The 20,295-nt window shown below is 41.0% G+C and overlaps 1 protein-coding gene across 8 annotated transcripts in view; it reads right to left on the reverse strand.

Annotated features, from left to right (window-relative positions):
* Positions 1 to 20,295, reverse strand: part of CLASP1 (cytoplasmic linker associated protein 1) — a 237,209-nt gene that overhangs the window by 54,134 nt on the left and 162,780 nt on the right. For 2 of the 8 annotated variants that reach the window (XM_068968563.1, XM_068968565.1), the window contains 8 exons: positions 14,372 to 14,475; positions 12,499 to 12,522; positions 11,023 to 11,267; positions 9,243 to 9,306; positions 7,193 to 7,195; positions 4,144 to 4,307; positions 1,718 to 1,796; positions 155 to 298 (listed from right to left, as the gene is read on the reverse strand). In XM_068968563.1, the coding sequence (XP_068824664.1) occupies positions 155 to 298; positions 1,718 to 1,796; positions 4,144 to 4,307; positions 7,193 to 7,195; positions 9,243 to 9,306; positions 11,023 to 11,267; positions 12,499 to 12,522; positions 14,372 to 14,475 (827 nt within the window). Of the gene's footprint in view, positions 1 to 154; positions 299 to 1,717; positions 1,797 to 4,143; positions 4,308 to 7,192; positions 7,196 to 9,242; positions 9,307 to 11,022; positions 11,268 to 12,498; positions 12,523 to 14,371; positions 14,476 to 17,441; positions 17,505 to 20,295 lie in introns of all 8 variants that reach the window. The other 6 variants (XM_068968561.1, XM_068968562.1, XM_068968559.1 and 3 more) reach the window with 5 other exon arrangements.

Here is a 20,295-nt window from a genome sequence, read left to right on the forward strand (position 1 = left end):
GGGGAGGAGCTAAGTCTTGGTTTGGTAGAAAAGGAAAGAGAGAGGTTTGCATGTAGGTATGAAGGTGGTTTGAGCATTCCTATAAATTCCTCTCCCTAATTTACACCTAAGAACATGCTGTGATTAAAGCTGTGCCTGGCACTTTGGGACATACCTTTCTCACGTCTGAACTCTTTGGTTCTGTTGTCCAGGTTATGATTCTAGAAACAGCAAGCCTTGTCTCACTAGAGTTTACGAAATCTGTTGGGTCCATCTGCCTGGCGAGAGACTCAATATACTTCAGGATTGCAACTTTGACCTGAAAGAGCCAGTAATTACAAACAGTAAGTACACTTTACACATTTTTGAACAGAACTCTTATTGGTGCTCAGAGAAAAGTACGTACGACCTGGACTTATGTTCCTACACAGGGAGCCTGCAGCAGGGAAAAGCATGGATGACTGACCCTGAAGCCTGGGACAGGAAGGGGCCCCTGCAGAGAAGCAGGCCCTGATCCTCTGACACCCCAGGACACTTGCTGAGCAAGAGCCCACTTGGGGGGGGGCGAAGGACCCCAAGTTCTGCCACTGACAGAGTGGGCACGAACAACTCTGCGTTTTGATTTTTAGCCACTCTAGGCCAGGTCTTGCAAAGCAGCACTAAAGGCAATCAGGGTTTTGTTCGGCCCTAACTTCTCCACTGATATCTCACTTGGCTTTGACCTCAGGAGAAACAGGCTATTATTTATTGAAGGTGAAGTTGAAGTCACTCAGTCGTGTTCAACTCTTTGCGACCCCATGGACTGTAGTCTACCAGGCTCCTCTGTCTATGGGATTTTTCCAGGCAAGAATACTGGAGTGGATTGCCATTTCCTTCTCCAGGAGATCTTCCCGACCCAAGGATTGAACCCAGGTCTCCGGCATCGTAGGCAGACGCTTTACCGTCTGAGCCACCTGGGAAGTAGGCCTCTCCTAAAACCTTGACGGGAGAAGGAAATGGCAACCCGCTCCAATATTCTTGCTTGGAGAATCCTGTGGACAGAGAAACCTGGAGGGCTGCTGTCCATAGGGTTGCACAGAATTGGACACGACTGAAGCAACTTAGCAGGCATGCATGCATTGGAGAAGGAAATGGCAACCCACTCCAGTATTTTTGCCTGGAAAATCCCAGGGACAGAGGAGCCTGGTGGGCTGCCGTCTATGGGGGCACATAAAGTTGGACACGACTAAAGCGACTTAGCAGCAGCAGCAGCAAAACCTTGACAGAAGCTGGTAATCAAAGAACAGACAGTGTACCCGATCTGATTCCAAGGAATACATCTTCCTTCAAATTCTATCAGTCTTGTTCTTACATTTTTTACATTACAAAACATCTAACAGCTAATTTACATGTGTTATAATGTTAATATTAAAAACGTTCTAATAAGAGCTATTTCAATACATCAAAATTTTTTAAATTGAGAAACAGTAATAACACACAAATGTTGGTGAGGACATGAAATCATTGGGAGTTCTCAGACACTGCTGGCTGGAATATAATATGGTACAACCATCTCAGCAGTCTGAAATAAAGTGAAGCACGTGCTTACCGAGTAAACCAGCACTAGGCACTGAACCAAGAGAAATGGGCACACGGTGCTCATAGCAGATCTACTAATAACAGCCAAATGTGAGTCATGTCTGAAAAAGTATAGTTTAAGCAAATTTGACTTCTAGAGGTTGAACTATAAGTTACTGACCTTGAGGTTAGGAGTTTGAGTCTGATCCACAATAAATCGCATCAAAATGTTAAATTGTTGATCAAATGGAAAGGAGTCCCTAGGTTTACAAAAAGAAGAAAGTATGTTAAAAGAAAGATTTCTTACAAAAAGTAATGTAAAATCATGTAAGAAACAAAAAACCAGATTAACACATGTAAAAAGCAAGCCTGTTTACCTTTTTTTAAACATTACTTTTCATTTTATATAATAAATACTAAAGTAATACACGTAACACAGAAAAGTTATAAAAAGAGAAATCTTCTTAGAAGTCCCAAAACACGTAAACTAAGCAATGAACTAAGGAAGAAATGCGTACTCGCCTTCTTGGGATTTGTTTACCTTCTTCTCCAGGTTCCTTCTGGAAACCTGCTCACGTAAGAAAGAGCTCCAATGCCCAAGCCTACCTTTTATACCCTGACGAGGCTGCCTGCACTGTCTATCCCCTGAGGCCTCTGCTGGGTAACAGCCTGTGAGCCAACTGTGTGCGTCAGCACAGACGAGTGCCTGGGGACACTCACAGACACACCCTCACCAGCTACAGACACACACAGCAGCCTGTGCCCTGAGAGTTCCACTTAGCGCCACTTCTCACTTGGGACTGATTCTGTGTCTTGTCATCATCTCGTATTTGTGATCCAACTGAGTAGCCCTGAGGGCTCTTGCAGAATCAAAGTCAGCACTCCCTTCCTTAAAAATTACCCATATGATTTTAAAACTGCCCAAAGGATCCCTTGTTCCTGATGCAGACAGGCCTTCCATGGTGATAGGAAAGATAATGCAACAGAAACACACATTATATTGAGGCTGAGTGTCTGTATTGCTCTTCAGGCTCCCTTTAAGAGACTTTTCTCAGTGTACAAAAGTATAGTGAAAATAAAAGGGATGTAGGGTCACATCTATAAAATCACAGGACTGATCTGAAATTCAAATAAAATAATACAAGAAAAATACAAAGTAGTACCATCATTATACTGATTAATAAGAAGCAAACGATCCAACAGCACATCCCTTTCTCCCACAACTATCTGTATCCAGGAGGCTCTGAGGACCACTTCTGCAGGCAAAGCATACTTAGCATACATGATTTAAGTGACTCACACTGGCTACACATCGGAGAAATAACACACAGAACACCTCCCCCTTTTTCCACAGCGAACAGAGGGTGGACGTCTTAGGCACTCACCAAAACAATGCCAACTCAAAGAAGATGTAGGTATTTCACCTCATAGATTGTTGGGATATTTCAGCGCCAACAAGAGAATGTGGGTATCAAGTAAGAAAGAAGATATTCAAGTGGGAGACAAAAACTACAGGTAACAGAGTGACAAGAAACCATCTACAAAGAGTCTCCTAATATCAAAATGGTCTAGTTCCCTCCTGCCCAACCAAACAGACAGACGTTTTTACAAAGATGATATACAAACGGCCAACAAGTACACAAAAAAGTGCTCAACATCACTAATTATTAGAAAAATGCAAATAAAAACTACAGTGAGATATTGTCTCACACTTGTTAGAATGGCTATTATCAAAAAGATAGGAGATGATAAATGCTGGTGGAAATGTAAATTGGTGCAGCCACTGTGGAAAACAGTATGGATGTTTCTCAAAATAAAACTAAAACTAGGGAGTTCCCTGGTAGCCTAATTGTTAGGATTCCGGGCTTTCCCTGCTCTGATCCATGTTCAATTTCCGATCAGGAAACAGATCCCACAAGCCATAGTGCGTGGCCAAAAAACAAAAAAAGGAGAGAGAGCCATCTGACCTCTGTTACCTGCAGCACCATTCACAATCACTGAGACATGAAAACAACCTCAGTGCGTTGATGGATGAATGGATAAAGAAAATGTGCTGTGTATATAGACGGAATATTATTTCGTCATAAAAAAGAAGGAAGTTATGCCATTTGTGACAACATGGATGAAACTTGAGGGTATTATGTTTTGTGAAATAAGTCAGAGAAAGACAAATACTGTATGATATCACTTATCTACAAAATTAAAAAAAAAAAAAAAAGGTCAAACTCATAGAAACAGAGAGTAGAATGGTGGTTGCCAGAGCCTAGGGGTGGAGGAAATGGGAGATACTGGTCAAAGGGAACAAACTTCCAGTTACAGTTATGACATGAATAAATGCTGGGGGTCAAACGTATAGCCTGTTGATCATAGGTAATGATACTGTATCATACACTTGTTAAGAGAATGTGTCTTAAATGTTTTTACCACATACGCAACAAAAAATAGTAATTAAGTGAGGTGAAGGATATAAATATTAACACTGTACTAATCATTTAGCAATATACATATGTATCAAATCCTCATGCTGTACACTTAAAACTTACACAATGCTGTATGTCAATTATATATCAAAAGCTGGGAGAACACGATTTTGCCCCAAACACTTGCCTTGTGACGTCAAGAGCTTTCTGAACTTTTGCTTGCACAGATCCAAGTAAATCCGCTCCCATTTTCTTCAGTAATTGTGTGAGAAGAACAAAAAGCCAGTCTTGCAAGTCATCCTTATGAATTATTATAAAATCCACCAGGGTCTCCAAAAACATACTGAAAACCTAGACACAAAGGGAAACCAAGTATTTCACAAGTTTAATTCATAATTTCCTCCCAAGTCTTCAAAAGGTGAAAATGCCCAATTGGCCTTTGCCCAGACTCATAACTTGGGTGACAATGTTAATAACTGGACACGGTATAGAAGGCAAATATAGTACAGAAAAGAGATAAAGGAAAAGGGGTTGGAACTTACTCTCTGTTGTGAATTCCACCGCAAACCAGGCCATGCAACGAAACAGATTCCATGTTAGTCCACAGTGAAGTCATATCATGTTTCATGCAGTTTTCTAAAAGGCCTGAAAAGGCTATGAACTGAAAAAATCCTCTCCCCTCCCTCTACATGCCTTTAAAAGCCAGTACAGAGAGAAATTAACTCTGTTGAAAAGTATGAGTCTAATCCTGGAGGCCAGCCTTCCTTCCTTTCTTCTCTCTGTATTTATTTCATTATCGAGCATTCAACAACTATTACTGTAGGATAAGGAAAAAAACTTGCATACCTATTGCTTTTCATTTCCATCATCTATTTTGATGTGTGCCAATTCAGATATTACAAAGTGTTATCTCTATAAAAAGATATTATAAAAACTATACTAATATTTACAAGAGTACAGCTTAGAATAAAACAGACTGACGGCTGACATAATTCTCACACCATGGTGCAATAATCACTGCTACCTCCTGTGAGACAAAGTTCACAGTGGCTTATCCCTGAACCAATTTCAGAGAGGTAAATGGCAGCACTGTGTACCTATTTGGTTAATAACTTGTGTTCTGCTGGGACAAACCAGCTGTCACAGACTTGCTCAGTTATAGCGCAGGAACTGTTAACCACCAGGGGTCTCTCGGGAGACAGCTCAGAGAGAAGGCAATGAGTCCCAGCTGCGGGACTCCTGGCTTAGCACTAAGGCAGCTAGCAAATATTGACTAAACTGAGACCTCCAAACTCACTGTACAAGAGCCTTCTGATGGAAACAACTTTCCTTCTTTATCCTCACATTCTTTATCCTCATGTTCTGAATCAGCAATCTAGAGGTGACAGGTAATAGAAATTTCATCAATGTCCAAATCCACCTAATAGCCCTTATGCTATGTATCTTATGAGTCTTATGCCTTAAATCTTACTGCTCTTAATATTATCTTACAGAAAACCTTGATAATTTTATCTCTGAACATCTATGATGCTTTTAAAATCAATGCTTCTTGGATTTTATTAATACTGTGAATGTTAACCTTGTTGTGAGGGTCAAAACAGGAATTTTAAGACATGTTTCAAGACCAATACTGAGGAGAACTGTTGCCCCCCAGCAAAAAAAAAGAATCCCTGCGTTCACTCTCCCCTGCTCCTGTGAGCATCTCAGAAGGGAAGGGTGCGATGTTTTCTATACCCTTAGCCCAGAGCGGGTGCTCAGCAAGCGCTGAATGAGAGCACAGGCAGGTGGATGACTGACACTTCACGGACAATTTCTACATGGAGGAAAGGCCAGGAAAAGAAGGGAGATGATAACTGGCTAGGCTTCTGACCATGACAGGTTTCCTTCCCCTGGTAGGACTTAGAAGAGACCATTTTTACTAGGAAAACAATAGTATAGGATAGTTAAAGCTTGCGCATCAAGTACTTTAAGATTTGCTTGTGTTGATTTTAGGTTTTCTCAATTTCTATGGAAATTGAACGGTTCTATGAAGACCTACAAGACCTTTTAGAACTAACACCCAAAAAAGATATCCTTTTCATTATAGGGGACTGGAATGCAAAAGTAGGAAGTCAAGACATACTTGGAGCAACACGCAAATTTGGCCTTGGAGTACAGAATGAAGCAGGGCAAAGGCTAATAGAGTTTTGCCAAGAGAACGCACTTGGTCACAGCAAACACCCTCTCTTCCAACAACACAAGAGAAGACTCTACACATGGATATCACCTGATGCCCAATGCTGAAATCAGATTGATTATATTCTTTGCAGCCAAAGATGGAGAATCTCTATACAGTCAGCAAAAACAAGACCGGGAGCGGACTGTGGCTCAGATCATGAATTCCTTATTGCCAAATTTAGACTGAAATTGAAGAAAGTGGGGAAAACCACTAGACCATTCAGGTATGACCTAAATCAAATTCCTTATGATTATACAGTGGAAGTGACAGATTTAAGGGACTAGATCTGATAGAGAGTGCCTGATGAACTATGGACAGAGGTTTCTGATATTGTACAGAAGACAGGGATCAAGACCATCCCCAAGAAAAAGAAACACAAAAACGCAAAATGGCTGTCTGAGGAGGCCTTACAAATAGCTGTGAAGAGAAGCAAAAAGCAAAGGAGAGAAGGAAAGATATACCTATTTGAATGCAGAGTTCCAAAGAATAGCAAGGAGAGATAAGAAAGTCTTCCTCGGTGATCAGTGCAAAGAAATAGAGGAAAATAATAGAATGGGAAAGACTAGAGATCTCTTCAAGATAATTAGAGATACGAAGGGAACATTTCATGCAAAGATGGGCTCAATAAGGACATAAACGGTATGGACCTAACAGAAGCTAAGATATTAACAAGACGGGACAAGAATACATAGAAGAACTGTACAAAAAAGATCGTCATAACCCGGATAATCATGATGGTGTGATCACTCACCTAGAGCCAGACATCCTGGAATGGGAAGTCAAGTGGGCCTTAGAAAGCATCCCTACAAACAAAGCTAGTGGAGGTGATGGCATTCCAGTTGAGCTATTTCAAATCCTAAAAGATGATGCTGTGAAAGTGCTGCACTCAATATGATGCTGGCAAATTTGGAAAACTCAGCAGCGGCCACAGGACTGGAAAAGGTCAGTTTTCATTCCAATCCCAAAGAAAGGCAATGCCAAAGAATGCTTGAACTACTGCACAATGCACTCATCTCACACGCTAGTAAAGTAATGCTCAAAATTCTCCAAGTTAGGCTTCAGCAATACGTGAACCATGAACTTCCAGATGTTCAAGCTGGTTTAGAAAAGGCAGAGAAACCAGAGATCAAATTGCCAACATCCGCTGGATCATGGAAAAAGCAAGAGAGTTCCAGAAAAACATCTCTTTCTGCTTTATTGACTATGCCAAAGCCTTTGACTGTGTGGATCACAATAAACTGTGGTGAATTCTTAAAGAGACAGGAATACCAGACCACCTGACCTGCCTCTTGAGAAACCTATATGCAGGTCAGGAAGCAACAGTTAGAACTGTTTGGAACAACAAACTGGTTCCAAATCGGGAAAGGAATACATCAAGGCTGTATATTATCACCCTGCTTATTTAACTTATTATATGCGGACTACATCATGAGAAACACTGGGCTGGATGAAGCACAAGCTGGAATAAAATTGCCAGGAGAAATAGCCATAACCTCAGATATGCAGATGACACCACTCTTATGGCAGAAAGTGAAGAAGAACTAAAGAGCCTCTTGATGAAAGTGAAAGAGGAAAGTGAAAAAGTTGGCTTAAAGCTCAACATTCAGAAAACTAAGATCATGGCATCTGGTCCCATCACTTCATGAAAATTAGATGGGGACACAGTGGAAACAGTGGCAGACTTTATTTTTGGGGGGCTCCAAAATCAGTGCTGATGGTGACTGCAGCCATGAAATTAAAAGATGCTTACTCCTTGGAAGGAAAGTTATGGCCCACCTAGACAGCATTTTAAAGAGTGGAGACATTACTTTGCCAACAAAGGTCCGTCTAGCTAAGGGTATGGTTTTTCCAGTAGTCATGTATGGATGTGAGAGTTGGACTATAAAGAAAGCCGAGCACCGAAGAATTGATGCTTTTGAACTGTGGTGTTAGAGAAGACTCTTGAGAGTCCCTTGGACTGCAAGGAGGTCCAACCAGTCAATCCTAAAGGAGATCAGTCCTGAGTGTTCATTGGAAGGACTGATGTTGAAGCTGAAACTCCAATACTTTGGCCACCTGATGCCAAGAGCTGAATCATTTGAAAAGACTCTGATGCTGGGAAAGATTGGGGGCAGGAGAAGGGGATGACAGAGGATGAGATGGTTGGATGGCATCACTGACTCGATGGACATGAGTTTGGGTAAACTCCGGGAGTTGGTGATGGACAGGGAGGCCTGGCATGCTGTGGTATATGGGGTCGCAAAGAGTTGGACACGACTGAGCGACTGAACTGAACTGATGATTGTTTTGGTTCTTTATCCACCCTTTAACTTTCCTTAACTTTCCTGATATCTTCACTCCTCTTGTTTTCTTTCTCTAAAACCATCTAACACCTTCAAAGCCTTCCTCCCAAACTCTGGTTTTTATTTAAAATCTAGACTCTAAGTAAACTTTTGTCAAGGGTCTCGCTCTCAGCTCCACTCCTAGAAAGGGCTTGTCTCTCACTCCGGGGTACTCAGCAGGGAGCCCTCGTCAAAAGGTGGCCCTCAGTGCCCCCAGAGGCATGGGCATCAGCTGGGTGGCCACCATCTAGCAAATTCTTAGAAGTGGCAATCTATTTGGAGATATATTTGATGTGGCTTTTCGGTAAATTCATTCTATAAATGCTATCATCTTTCTATCTTGTCCTATACAGACAAATTCTACATGGGTACCAAAAAAAATTTATATACTTGCTTATTTTCTTCACTACTCTAACTTTCTAAAAAGGCATTATAAAACACTGTTACATCCTAGCATCCAGCCTATGTACTTCCATGAAGTATGCAAAACTGTTCGCTGAGTGAATGAAAGACTACATCTGATTCTCTCCAGGGTAACCCTCACTTGAAATGCACTTTATTAATGACACTGTATGGACAAGAGAAGTTTCTAAGAATTCTGTCTTCAAAAGACATAACATAAACTACTGTTAAAATAAGTCTGGAAGGGCTACACTGCATGGTGGGGCTGTTCTCTCACTCTGAAGCAGTGCATTATATAGAAGGACATGCAAAGAGGTTACAAGTGGGCAGGTCCTCAGACCTTACCTTGCTGTGAGGGTCAGCAAACATTCGGGTGAAAATCTCACACAATCTTTTCAATTCTACTCGACTAGGAAATAAAATGAAAAAAATTTAATATTTAATAAGTCAACACTGAAAGTAGTTACAGCTTCTCTAAATCCTTTTATTTCATGTAACATGTTTTATATAATTTTTATGTTATACCTTTTCTTCTACAAATGAATTATCTAAATTTTAATTTGACAGAATTACACAGGAATAAGAAATCACACCAATTCTGGTCTTGTTCTAAAATGAAACTGAATCTCAGAGTGTGATCACATAAGTTTACACACATGCACATATGGCAAAGCCAGACGCCAAATCCTGCTCACTTCATTTCCACACGCGACAGATGAAAGGTAGTCGGATCAATTCAGAAAAGCATGTGCAGCAGGGTCAGACAGACCTGGATCTCAGGTCTCAGTTCTGTTTTAGTCAAAGTACTGTGATATCTTTATACCAATTTCAGTACAACAAACCGCTGCTAACTATCTACCTGCTACAGCGTCTGAGTCAAGCACATACTCACTCCACCTCAGTGCCCCGGTGACACTTCTTACCCTGAACTGCACTATCGAATCCTGTCTGTACTTCAAAGTTTGATCAGAAAGTGTTATCTTCTTCCCCATACCATCCCCTCTCACATCCAGTGGTCCTTTTAACATCGCTGACAATGAAATCCAGACCAGACCAATGTCAATCGACAGATTCCTAGAGCTTATTCAATGGATAGTTGGAGAACACAAAGAACCAAGAAACTGGGGCCACCAGAATTAAGGAGATTATTGGAGAATAAGGACATTTCATCGTATTTGTTTTCTGACAGATCACCAGACCACCAGAGGTGACCTACACTTCAGCAGGAACGTGCATGCACAGAATGGAATGAATAAAGGGGGGCAGGGAGTTTAGGTGGCAGGAAGGAATATGGCAGGGGTCACACTGACTATATAGACGGCCACACTTGAAGCCCAGTGACTCGTCAGTCCATGCTCACAGAGTTTTGCAGAGCCATCCATGAACAGAAACACGTAACCAGTCTCACAACATTGCTTAAGAAAATTATCCAAAGAATGTAACAGACTATACTTCAAATATCTCTGTAACCATGAGATTCACCCTGCAATCAATAACATATCAGTACTGTCATGGTTTTATAAGAAGTATTTCTTCTTAGATATAAAATAACAGTGTGTTAGTGGTACCTTAGATCTGATGAAGTATGTTATAAACATGTGTTTTTGGTATATGTAATATATGCCTATTTTAGAAAATTTATGAAATACAAATACAGGAACAAAAACAAAAGCAAAAATAATCAATTCTAGATAATGCTGTACTACTTTGGAGTTCTCCGTTTGAGTGTCTTTACTCTGCAAATCTATAAAAACATATTTACGTATACATATGCACATGAAAACATTTTAGACTGAGACTGGCATCATTTTATCCATGCCTCTGAAGTGTAAACAAACTGTACTAACTTCAGAGTTGTTTTTATGTTTTACCTAAACCACAAACTGTTCTGAGTCTTCTCAAAACACCTACTAGACAAATCTGAGCCATGGTGAACCAAATGTTTCCTAGACCTAATAAGCTATGGAATGTCTGCCCAATATTTAAGTTCTCTGGAAGGCACAGAGCACATCTGAGCCATCCGGGCCTCTCTTGGGCCTGCCCCACTGATGACCATACATCCGTGTCAGGCCCCCATGCGTGTAACACGGGGGTCAATCTGAAGGAACCTGGCCTCCCACCCTACCTCAGCGTTCTCTGGCTCTTCAGCAGGTTCTGCAGACCCAGCAACCCTTCCTTCCTCTCAGCCCAGTTGGAGCTGGCACAGTGGTTGAGCACCTCAGCCACATCCTCAGTCTGGCGCAGGTAGTGGGGGATACCCCCGTTCCGGGAGCCGTACGAGCGCTCCGAGCACACGCTGGAGGCGTCGCTGTTGGCGTCGTCATCAGAATACATCCCGTAGGGCTCATATCTCCTCCTCACAGGCTTCTTCTGCCAGATTCAAGGAGGGGTCGGGGAAGAAATGGAAAGGCAACATGAGTCTCACCACACAACATCAACAACGAAGAGTTAAATGTAGACACACACACACACAGGCACACACACACACATGGGCACATGCACCCACACCTTCCCTTTGCTTACAGATTAGGGAAACGGAACCAGAACAGCAGACTTCTGGTAGGCAGAGCAAGTAGTAAGCAGAGCACCCACAGCAGAGGAGGGAGCATGATCTTTAGTGTGGTACATGGACCCGCCATGTGACTTCAGAAAGCCTCCTAACCTTTCCCTGAGATAGTACTGATCACCCTTCTCACAGGCTTGTTGTCAGGATTAAGTGGAATTATATGCTCAACAGCCTAGCTCAGCGTTTGACACACTGAGTCTGTGAGCCCACCACCCTTCCCCAACCCAAAGCAACCTGTCTTGAGCATGGTCTGTAAGTAAATTTGTTTGAAAATTCATGCTCCCGTAAGAACATCTGACACTGCACTGTCAGTGGTGTAGTGTCCTATATAAAGGGATTCTCAAAAGCTCTATACCATTTTTATTAATAACTTACAGTTTTACAACACTAATAGGCCTCCTTAGACTAGAATACCCACTTCATTCATGTCTCTTACCCTGAATATAAAAATATTAAGTTAAATCCCCAAATTATATAGCAAGAACAATATAAAACAGATAAAATTTAATTTCTCTAAGAGGAAAACAAGTAGCTACGGGCTTAAATTGCACCAATGTAACTTCCTAGCAATGTGGCTTGTACACACATCACAACTTACCTGGGACAGCTCTGCCTTCCACCTACTGTCCCCACATAATTATTAATGGCACCCTCCCTCACACTCAAAAGTATCCTTGTTAGGATGATAATTATACGGCCATCTCACTTATACATGAACTAGATTCCTAAGATACGAAAAATGCTGAATGTATCCACTCATGAAATAATAACAACGTAAGAGACAAAACCTAGGTTAGTAAAATGAAACACTAGTAGGATAACGGGCAGAACTTGATGTTGGAAAACAACGCTCAAACACGCGTGAGACATGACCAGTTCTATCACTAGCAAAAGCACCACTAGTTTCCACAAAATCACACTTCAGAACAGAACTTCTACACTAGGCTACATTTTTGTTGCTTTACCATCTCCTAAAGGAAATATACTCACAACAGAAAAAAAAAAGTTATAAAACAAAAGTTAAAGCACTGGTACCTTGCTCCTGGAGTCTCCTAACAGCTGTAGGCAGGAAAATATTGAAGGATGGGGAAAAAGCATAGAGAATTATGTCAGAAGCATATGTGGGGATTGTTCTTGCAACAAAAGTGTACAGCAAAACATATATTAGCAAACTAAAAATACAGGTTAGCAAGCAATTCATATCAAGCAAATAACAAAGAATGCTTTCACAATGGCATTTCCTAACCCTCTTGCACCTGTTATGAGACCTTCCAGTATCTCCTCTATAATTCTTTGCTGAAACTCTCCCCACACCACTGAGGCACATCCCAAATGTTGCTATTAACTCTGTCGTCTGCTCCTAGGAAAGCTTCTGTCCCAGGACTTCCTTTCTGCGAGGCAGGGACTGAGTAGCATCCTGGCGCTGTCTTCTGAAGCAGGTCATGGGGAGAGACCAAGAGGTCTGGACAAAGCGTCATAAGGGCAGTGGGAGTGTAAGGAGAGCCAGAACTCAGAGAAAAGCCCAAGTCAGGCAAAGCCCAGACTCTTGAGTCCTGCTCTGCCTCCTGGCACTTTGTGCAGTGTTCCTGGGGCAGATCTTTAAGGAACAAGGAGACACGGCCCTCCCCCCTTCCCCCACCCCAACCAAAGTGCTGTCTCACCAAGGGCTTTGCACATCCATCACTTCTCACCCCACTGGTTCCCACTTCTTAAAGTCCCGGAATAGGTAAGAAACAAATTCTAAATGCTGCAACTTGGAAGGAAAACTGCTTCATAAACTCTCCAACTTGGGGCTCTTGAAGTCCTACTTAAAGCAATTATCCTGAACTCCAGTACCTGCCAGGAAGAGTCCTTCCACACCCAAGGCTGATGAACAGACCTGGCGGGGCAGCCCTTGTCAGGAAAACACTAGGAGACTGGAAGACTGCTTGCTCACAGATGTCTGTCAGAGAAACCTGGCTGAGCAGGAATAAACGAGGGAGGGCCAGGAGGGACGAAAGGTAGGATCCCTGAAGCCACACACTATAAAGTTTTGATCAAATGAAAACAGGGCTGGATTTAAAACCTCAGGGTCTGAAAGCAGGGTATTATAATGCTTTTCTCTTGAAACAGTACAAGTAAGACCAGAGATCAGACAGTTCTTTAAAGCATGTCTATTTTAAATGCTGAGCACATAAACCAGAAGAAACAAGAGGCTGTGTTACTACCAGCTGAAATGCATCTTTATAAGGCAAATTGACCACAAGCTGATTCTACTGAGGAACTTTTTTCTAGAACCATAAATTTAAGGAACGCTAATCACTTTATATTGCTTTTTAAAATATTACATTATAACAATGCAAGAAAAAACATACTCCATTAGTGTTTCATATCCTCAAAGAGTTCATCTTAAAATCTGGGAAAGTTTCCGTAAATAATGACTTAAGGACTCATTCAAACAAATAAAATCATACGCAACAACTAGTGGTAGTAATGGAATAAATGCAAGAGTTTCAAACCACAAAGACCTACTATTATACAATGATGTGCTTAGGCTATGCCATCAAAGTCCTGAAAGCAACAGAAGCAAAAGAAGGGGCCAAAAGGAAATGCTGAAAAAAAATGGATAAAAAAGGAAAAGAAACCCAATGACATCAGAGAAGCCTGATGTCATCCAACCTCCATGTTACTGAAGAGCAGAGAAGACACTCTTGACGTTAACGTGGCTCAAAAGGCCAGTTTTCACTTACGTACAGAGTTAAAAGTTTAAGAAGAAAGGAATAATAATCTAAATTTACCCAATATTTACACGATCTCAAAGAGTATCAAAGAAGACTTAGTGACCTGATTTGGAGGCTACTTCCTGTGAAGACAGAGAAAAATGTAGGTCAGTAATTCAAAGAGATTCCACACACATTGGGCCTCTTACCAAAGCATCAGCGACAGCAGCTTCCAGATCTGTACTGGTGCTCAGAACCCGCATGGCATTCACAGAACCAGGAATTCTTCCTGCCTGGCCGAGCCCAAAGCGGTCTAAGTAAAAAACAAAAGCAAAAAAATATGTCATTCAAATGTTTTCATTTTTTTGCAATGGCCTTTGCCTCATCCCATACTGGACAGAAACACTGAAAAATCTCTGGCCAGTTTTTACTGCAATTGGCTTGTAGTTTCAACTACACTTGACTTGTTTACCAGTGGCAGAGGTTACAATGTTCACATTTAATATGACTGCATCCTGACAACTGAAACGGTTCTTTAATGATATATTATTTTGGAAAAGTGCTGAGATATAGGCCTGGAGAGGGGAACTAATAGAAGGGAACTGGGCCATGAGTTGAGCCTTTTCATCTATTTAGCATTCTCTCTAGCAGCAAAAGAAGCCCTGATATTTGGTCAAACTAATTAGAAAGCTCTATGGTCTGATAAATGAGTTCTAATGCAATATGTAATAAACAGATAAAATTTAAATCCAATGTATTACACTGATCTCTGTGCAAATTTTCATTACTGTCACTACTGTTTGTAATTAAGGCCAATTAATTTTAGACATCTGTTCATCATAATGCCTGTGTCACCAAAAGTTATTTAAAAATCAATATATTAAAATTTTTTAATCTTCACCACAAAAAGCTAGTATCTTCACAGCAAAACATTAATCATTCAGATAATATAAATTTTTCCAAAGTCCCTCAAAGGATTTTTAAATGATAATCTTTATATGTGTGAACAAAATGGACAAAATGCAAAAAATTTTCCAATTTTAGTGGCTCAAACAACTATTATAAGCTTATTAACAATCATGGACAATAAAGACTTTTTTCTTTGGCTGTTCCATGAGGCTTGCAGGATCTTAGTTCCCTGACCAGAGATGGAATCCGTGCCTCTGGCAGTGAAAGCACTGAATCCAAAAAGACTAACTTTTAGAAGTCCCTTTACATGAACTGTCCAGCCTTCCTTCATAAAGGCTGAGATTAAAGGCAGGAGAAAGTCAGTGTAAATCACACTGGTAAGGGTATCCGCTGGTAAAGGGTTTTTCACTTCAGGACAGGGCTTTATTTGGACCGATTACTCGAAACTCACTGCCCTTGTGAGTCCCTGCTGCTCACCGCTGTGGCAGCTCAAGACAAAGCAATCCAGTAAATGACTCTTATTTAAAATGTTAAGATTAAAAACACTTTAACAAATAAGACACTGTTTGGACACGGAAAATCTCTGTATTTGCCATTTTCTAATAATGGAGGCATTTGGTGGAGGGGAGAGAGACAGAAAGCTAAAGTCTGTCTTACATAATTGATGTTTCATATAAAATGATATATTTAAAATTTGGATAGGTAAACAAGACATCACCTACAACCTGGTGAACTTTAAAAGTTTATTTAGCTTTTTAAAATTGTCAGTTTTGAAACATATCTTCCACTGCCACAGAATGGGGGAAAAATTTAACTACTAATCAAAAGTTACACAATTATGAATTTTTATAGAGAAACAAAAATTGCATGTTATACTATCCCCTTTTTTAACGCAGTTGTTGATTATACTGAATTTCATCATTATGTGTATGTTTAAAAGGTGATATGCTATATAAAATCAATAATATCTCTCTATATAATATAATCAGTTCAAATATGAAACAATTAGAAATTTGAGATTTATGATGCACAGTTTTATAAATGATCATTGTTCAAGTCTTTCTCTTTTTTCATTAAAAAAGGGTAGATAGTAAGGGATTTATGAGTAACAGAATGAAAGTAATCCAGTTATAAGGCATTTAGAAATTACCCAGCATAAACTTAAATAAAACATAATCTTAAAAAAAAAAAAAAATAGATCTCATGCCAGCAAATCTTGCTCCAGGGATAAGAGTGATTCTTCAGACACAAAATTAAAACTGTAAGAACAAAGCAATTATTCTGTGCTTCTCAGATGTGTATAGCTTCACCACACATGGTGACTGCAGATATTTATCATAGATAATTGAATTTCAAATCTTAAGGGGAAATGTTTGGAGTGAAGAAAATTTATAAGCCTTTTGTTTTCACCAGACCCAAATCTGCTCTATGTTCTCTCTGGTACCATTCAGTTTCCAAGAGATGGATTCATATACTGTGCCCTCTGCCTGGCCCATAATCTTTAGGGGAATGTCCTAATCAAAGAACACATAATAAAATCATAGGTGGTTCATTTAGAGAAAAAAACAGAGACACTAACTCAGTAAACTGGTCACAGTTGTCATCATCAACAGTCAGATTTAAGAGATGATGCCTCGTACTTGGTTGATAAAACTGTAGTCATGAGGGATTATTAGTTTATCAAAATGATGCCAGTTAAATCTGGCAGATTGAGCATTACTGTTTGCTTACTTTCTGCCCTAATGGCCAACCAGGGCATTTGGGTATTGTTAAAATGGGGTTGAGGCAGTGTTTCGGGTCTGCAGGCTGCAAAGGCTACCTTTGGCCTGACTTGATTATCGTCATAATGACTTGTTTTTCCATAAAAGTTTCAGGGCAATCTACTTCCTTCAATCCATGTGAAACGGAGTATGCTATAATTGAACATCTGGTCACTAAATAGTACCTCCAAGTAATGAAAACTGTACAGGAATAACTAGCATTCATAGACACCAATTTACTGGGAGCAAAGACTGAGAGACAAAAGCCTCTGTTGGATGAGGTCCATACCCCAATTCTCCTAGGGACACTCAGGACACCTATCTGGGGCTCCTGCTTTCCTGCAGGAGGGACTGAAAGCAAGGGCGGAAGTGCTTCCCCATCCTTCTGTTTTAACATAAATATGAACACTAGATAAATGATGTTGTCAAACAAGCTACAAAGCATCTATAGCCTATTAACAGAACCATAAACATTCAACAACTTAAAAAAATAGAAGCACACTGAGGGGGGGAAAAAAATACGAGGTGCATCCATGCCAACTGCTAGCGAAAAAGATGGGAACACATGTGGCAATGAGCGTGAGACAGGCATGCATGAACACGTGTTCACCTGACTGCCCCACAGAGTCAGCCGTGGCGAGAGCACTAGTGGACCTGGAATGACGTCGAGAGGCTGCAGGTAAAAGGAACGGCAACACCCACAGGGTTAACACACGAGAACCTCAGACAGCAGCGGCCACAGGCCGGAGGGCACGAGGGCTGCTCCCCACACAGCCGTGCTTCCTCATGAAAAGAGATGGTGTTGGAGATGAATGGATAGCGCGCGCCGATCCCCGGCCTATGCACCCAGCGGCCCACACCTCAGGTGCACATCCGTGACAGGAGCCACTAAGGCCACCTTGGACTGTGCACAGGAAGGACGCCAGGGGCCACACCGGAGGGGCAGCAGCAGCATGGGCTATACCTCTCGTCGGTATGCAATGCACACGCAACCATGCACCATATACAGAAGCAGAGAAGTTCACAATGTTCTCTCAACAGAAACAGCATGAAGTCACAGGAAGGAGGCTTTTATATAGAAAATGGACAGACAACAAGCTCCTACTGTACAGCATAGGGAACTAGGTTCAATAAACCATCATGGAAAAGAATATGAACAAAAGAATGTATATAAATGTATAACTGAGTCACTCTGCTGGATAGCAGTAATTAACACAGCCCTGTAAATCAACTATACATCATTAAAAAATAATAAAATACTTTATGCTTCACAGAACAAAAATTGATTGATTTATAAAAGGGGGGGTCAACAACTATAATTCCATCTTCCCGAGTCAACATGTTTGTTGTTCTGTTGCACAAATATCCTATTTATTAATTACCTCACTGTTTAACTGTTGGAAAGTTAGCTGCAGTAAGTTTAACAGCCTTTCTTGGAGAGGCAGCTCAGGACTCTGGTTGTGAGCACCAGCTCTGTGACACATGGAGGGTGGGAGAGGGCAAGTCCCAGTCAGATCACAACTAGTTGTATGGGCCTCGGGCAAAGTACTACTCCTCTCTGGGTCTTAGTTCTCACCTGTAAAATGGGGCTAACAGTGGTACCCTCCTCTTGGGAGTTAAGAGAATTAAGAGAGCTTATACATCAAACACTTGAAACAGTGCCAGGCACAGAATAAACCGTGGTAGCAATAGAAGCACAGTGCTGGTGGTCACAGCAATGGTCAAGCATAAACTCTGCTCTTAGATATTAAATATTATTTTACTAGCAAGTACTCACAATAATCACATCAATACATCAATCTGAGAATATATACCAAACTCCAGACTCGTGTGCAGGGAACGACTTTTAGAAATAATTATGAAATACAGGCTTGGGTCCAAACCTGAATTTCTTGACTGGAATACCACACAACATAAGGCTTTTTCTTACCTCAGGGGGGAAAAAAAAGTAACATGCTTCTAATCATTACTCGGAAAGAACACAGTGACTGCAATACAGGAAGTTCACAGGTTTCCCAGAGTGACATTAAGCCGTGCTGCCTTCCACCTGCATAACCAGAGCCCAGAAACCTCAAATGCTAACACACAGTTACTCATGGAATGGTAAAGCCTCAAACTCTTCAATATAACTATTTATTTAAGCTCATGTCACTTTATGAAACATGCATATCTGCAGGATAAGAGATACTAAACAGCAAAGGTCACCTGGTCAGTGAGGATAAATTTTTATCAGCATGCATAAGAAAAAGAAAATCCCTAATTTCTCAAGATGCACAAAAATAAGTCAGCAAGCTCTAGAACAGATATTACAAAATAATCACTTTCCTTAAATAAGGAAACTGACAAAATATTGTATAAGACTGAAACAAATTACTCATTTCTTAAACAAGCACAATGGTATCATATCCTGATGGTTTAAACTGGAAACTGTTTAAGCAACACCTGATCTGAAGGTTTCTTATAAAGCTGTCCTTTGGTTCTGTTTCAACAGAATATTCTATGCAAATATGTCATGTAATGAGTTCTTTGTCACGTGCTCAAGTGAACATCCCACAATGGAATCCAAGTGGACCCACTTAAGTAAAAGCGTCATTGACAGCAGAGTCCTAGAACTCTTAATCTTCCCAAAAGTTGTTACCGTAACCATTTAAATATATATTAATATATTTATTATATTAATATATATAAATGGTCCAAAACAAGTTTTTAAGAAAAATACAGGATGTCCTAATGGTCCAGTGGTTAAGAATTCACCTCCAATGCAGGTGACACAGGTTTGATCCCCGGTCCAGGAAGATTTCACATGCCACAGGGGCCCACGTGCAGTAACTACTGAGCCTACACTCCAGAGCCCATGCTCTGCAACAAGAGAAGCCACTGCAATGAGAAGCCCGTGCACCACAACTAGAGAGTAACCAGCCTGCACAGCCACAAAGACCCAGCACAGCCAAAAACTACAAGAGAAAAACCACCCTACAAACTCAAACCCAAAGTGCAGTCACCAAAACAGTTACTTCTGTTCCTTTTCTTTTAAAAAGTGAAGGTTGGCTATGTAAGTTGATTCAAAGGGGCACTAATACAAAATCTCACTAATTTATAAAGGGGGTACAAAATGAATATTACAGTGAATGAGAATAAGAAGGAAACATCATACGCTCTAAAGGGCACAGGAGGTTCTCTAAGGGGCAGCAATCTCTGGGGTTTGCACATGAATTCTCAGGCACTCTGGTCAAGCCTGGAAACACGGCCAAGCAGGGTGCTTTCTCCATACCTGGGCCTGGGGAGGCCTCAGAAAGCATTCAGCTCACTTTGGAGGAACAAGAGAAAGACGCCTCAGATGAGGTGGAGGAACAGCCAAGCTCTGAAGTCAGAACTGTGTGATCTGGGGAAGGTGGACTCTTCTCCCAGTCTCGGTTGTGTCATTTGTAAAAGAGGGGCGATGATACCTGTCCCAGAGGCTGAAC

This window comes from Capricornis sumatraensis, chromosome 3 (genome assembly GCF_032405125.1).
Source record: "Capricornis sumatraensis isolate serow.1 chromosome 3, serow.2, whole genome shotgun sequence".
NCBI lineage: Eukaryota > Metazoa > Chordata > Mammalia > Artiodactyla > Bovidae > Capricornis > Capricornis sumatraensis.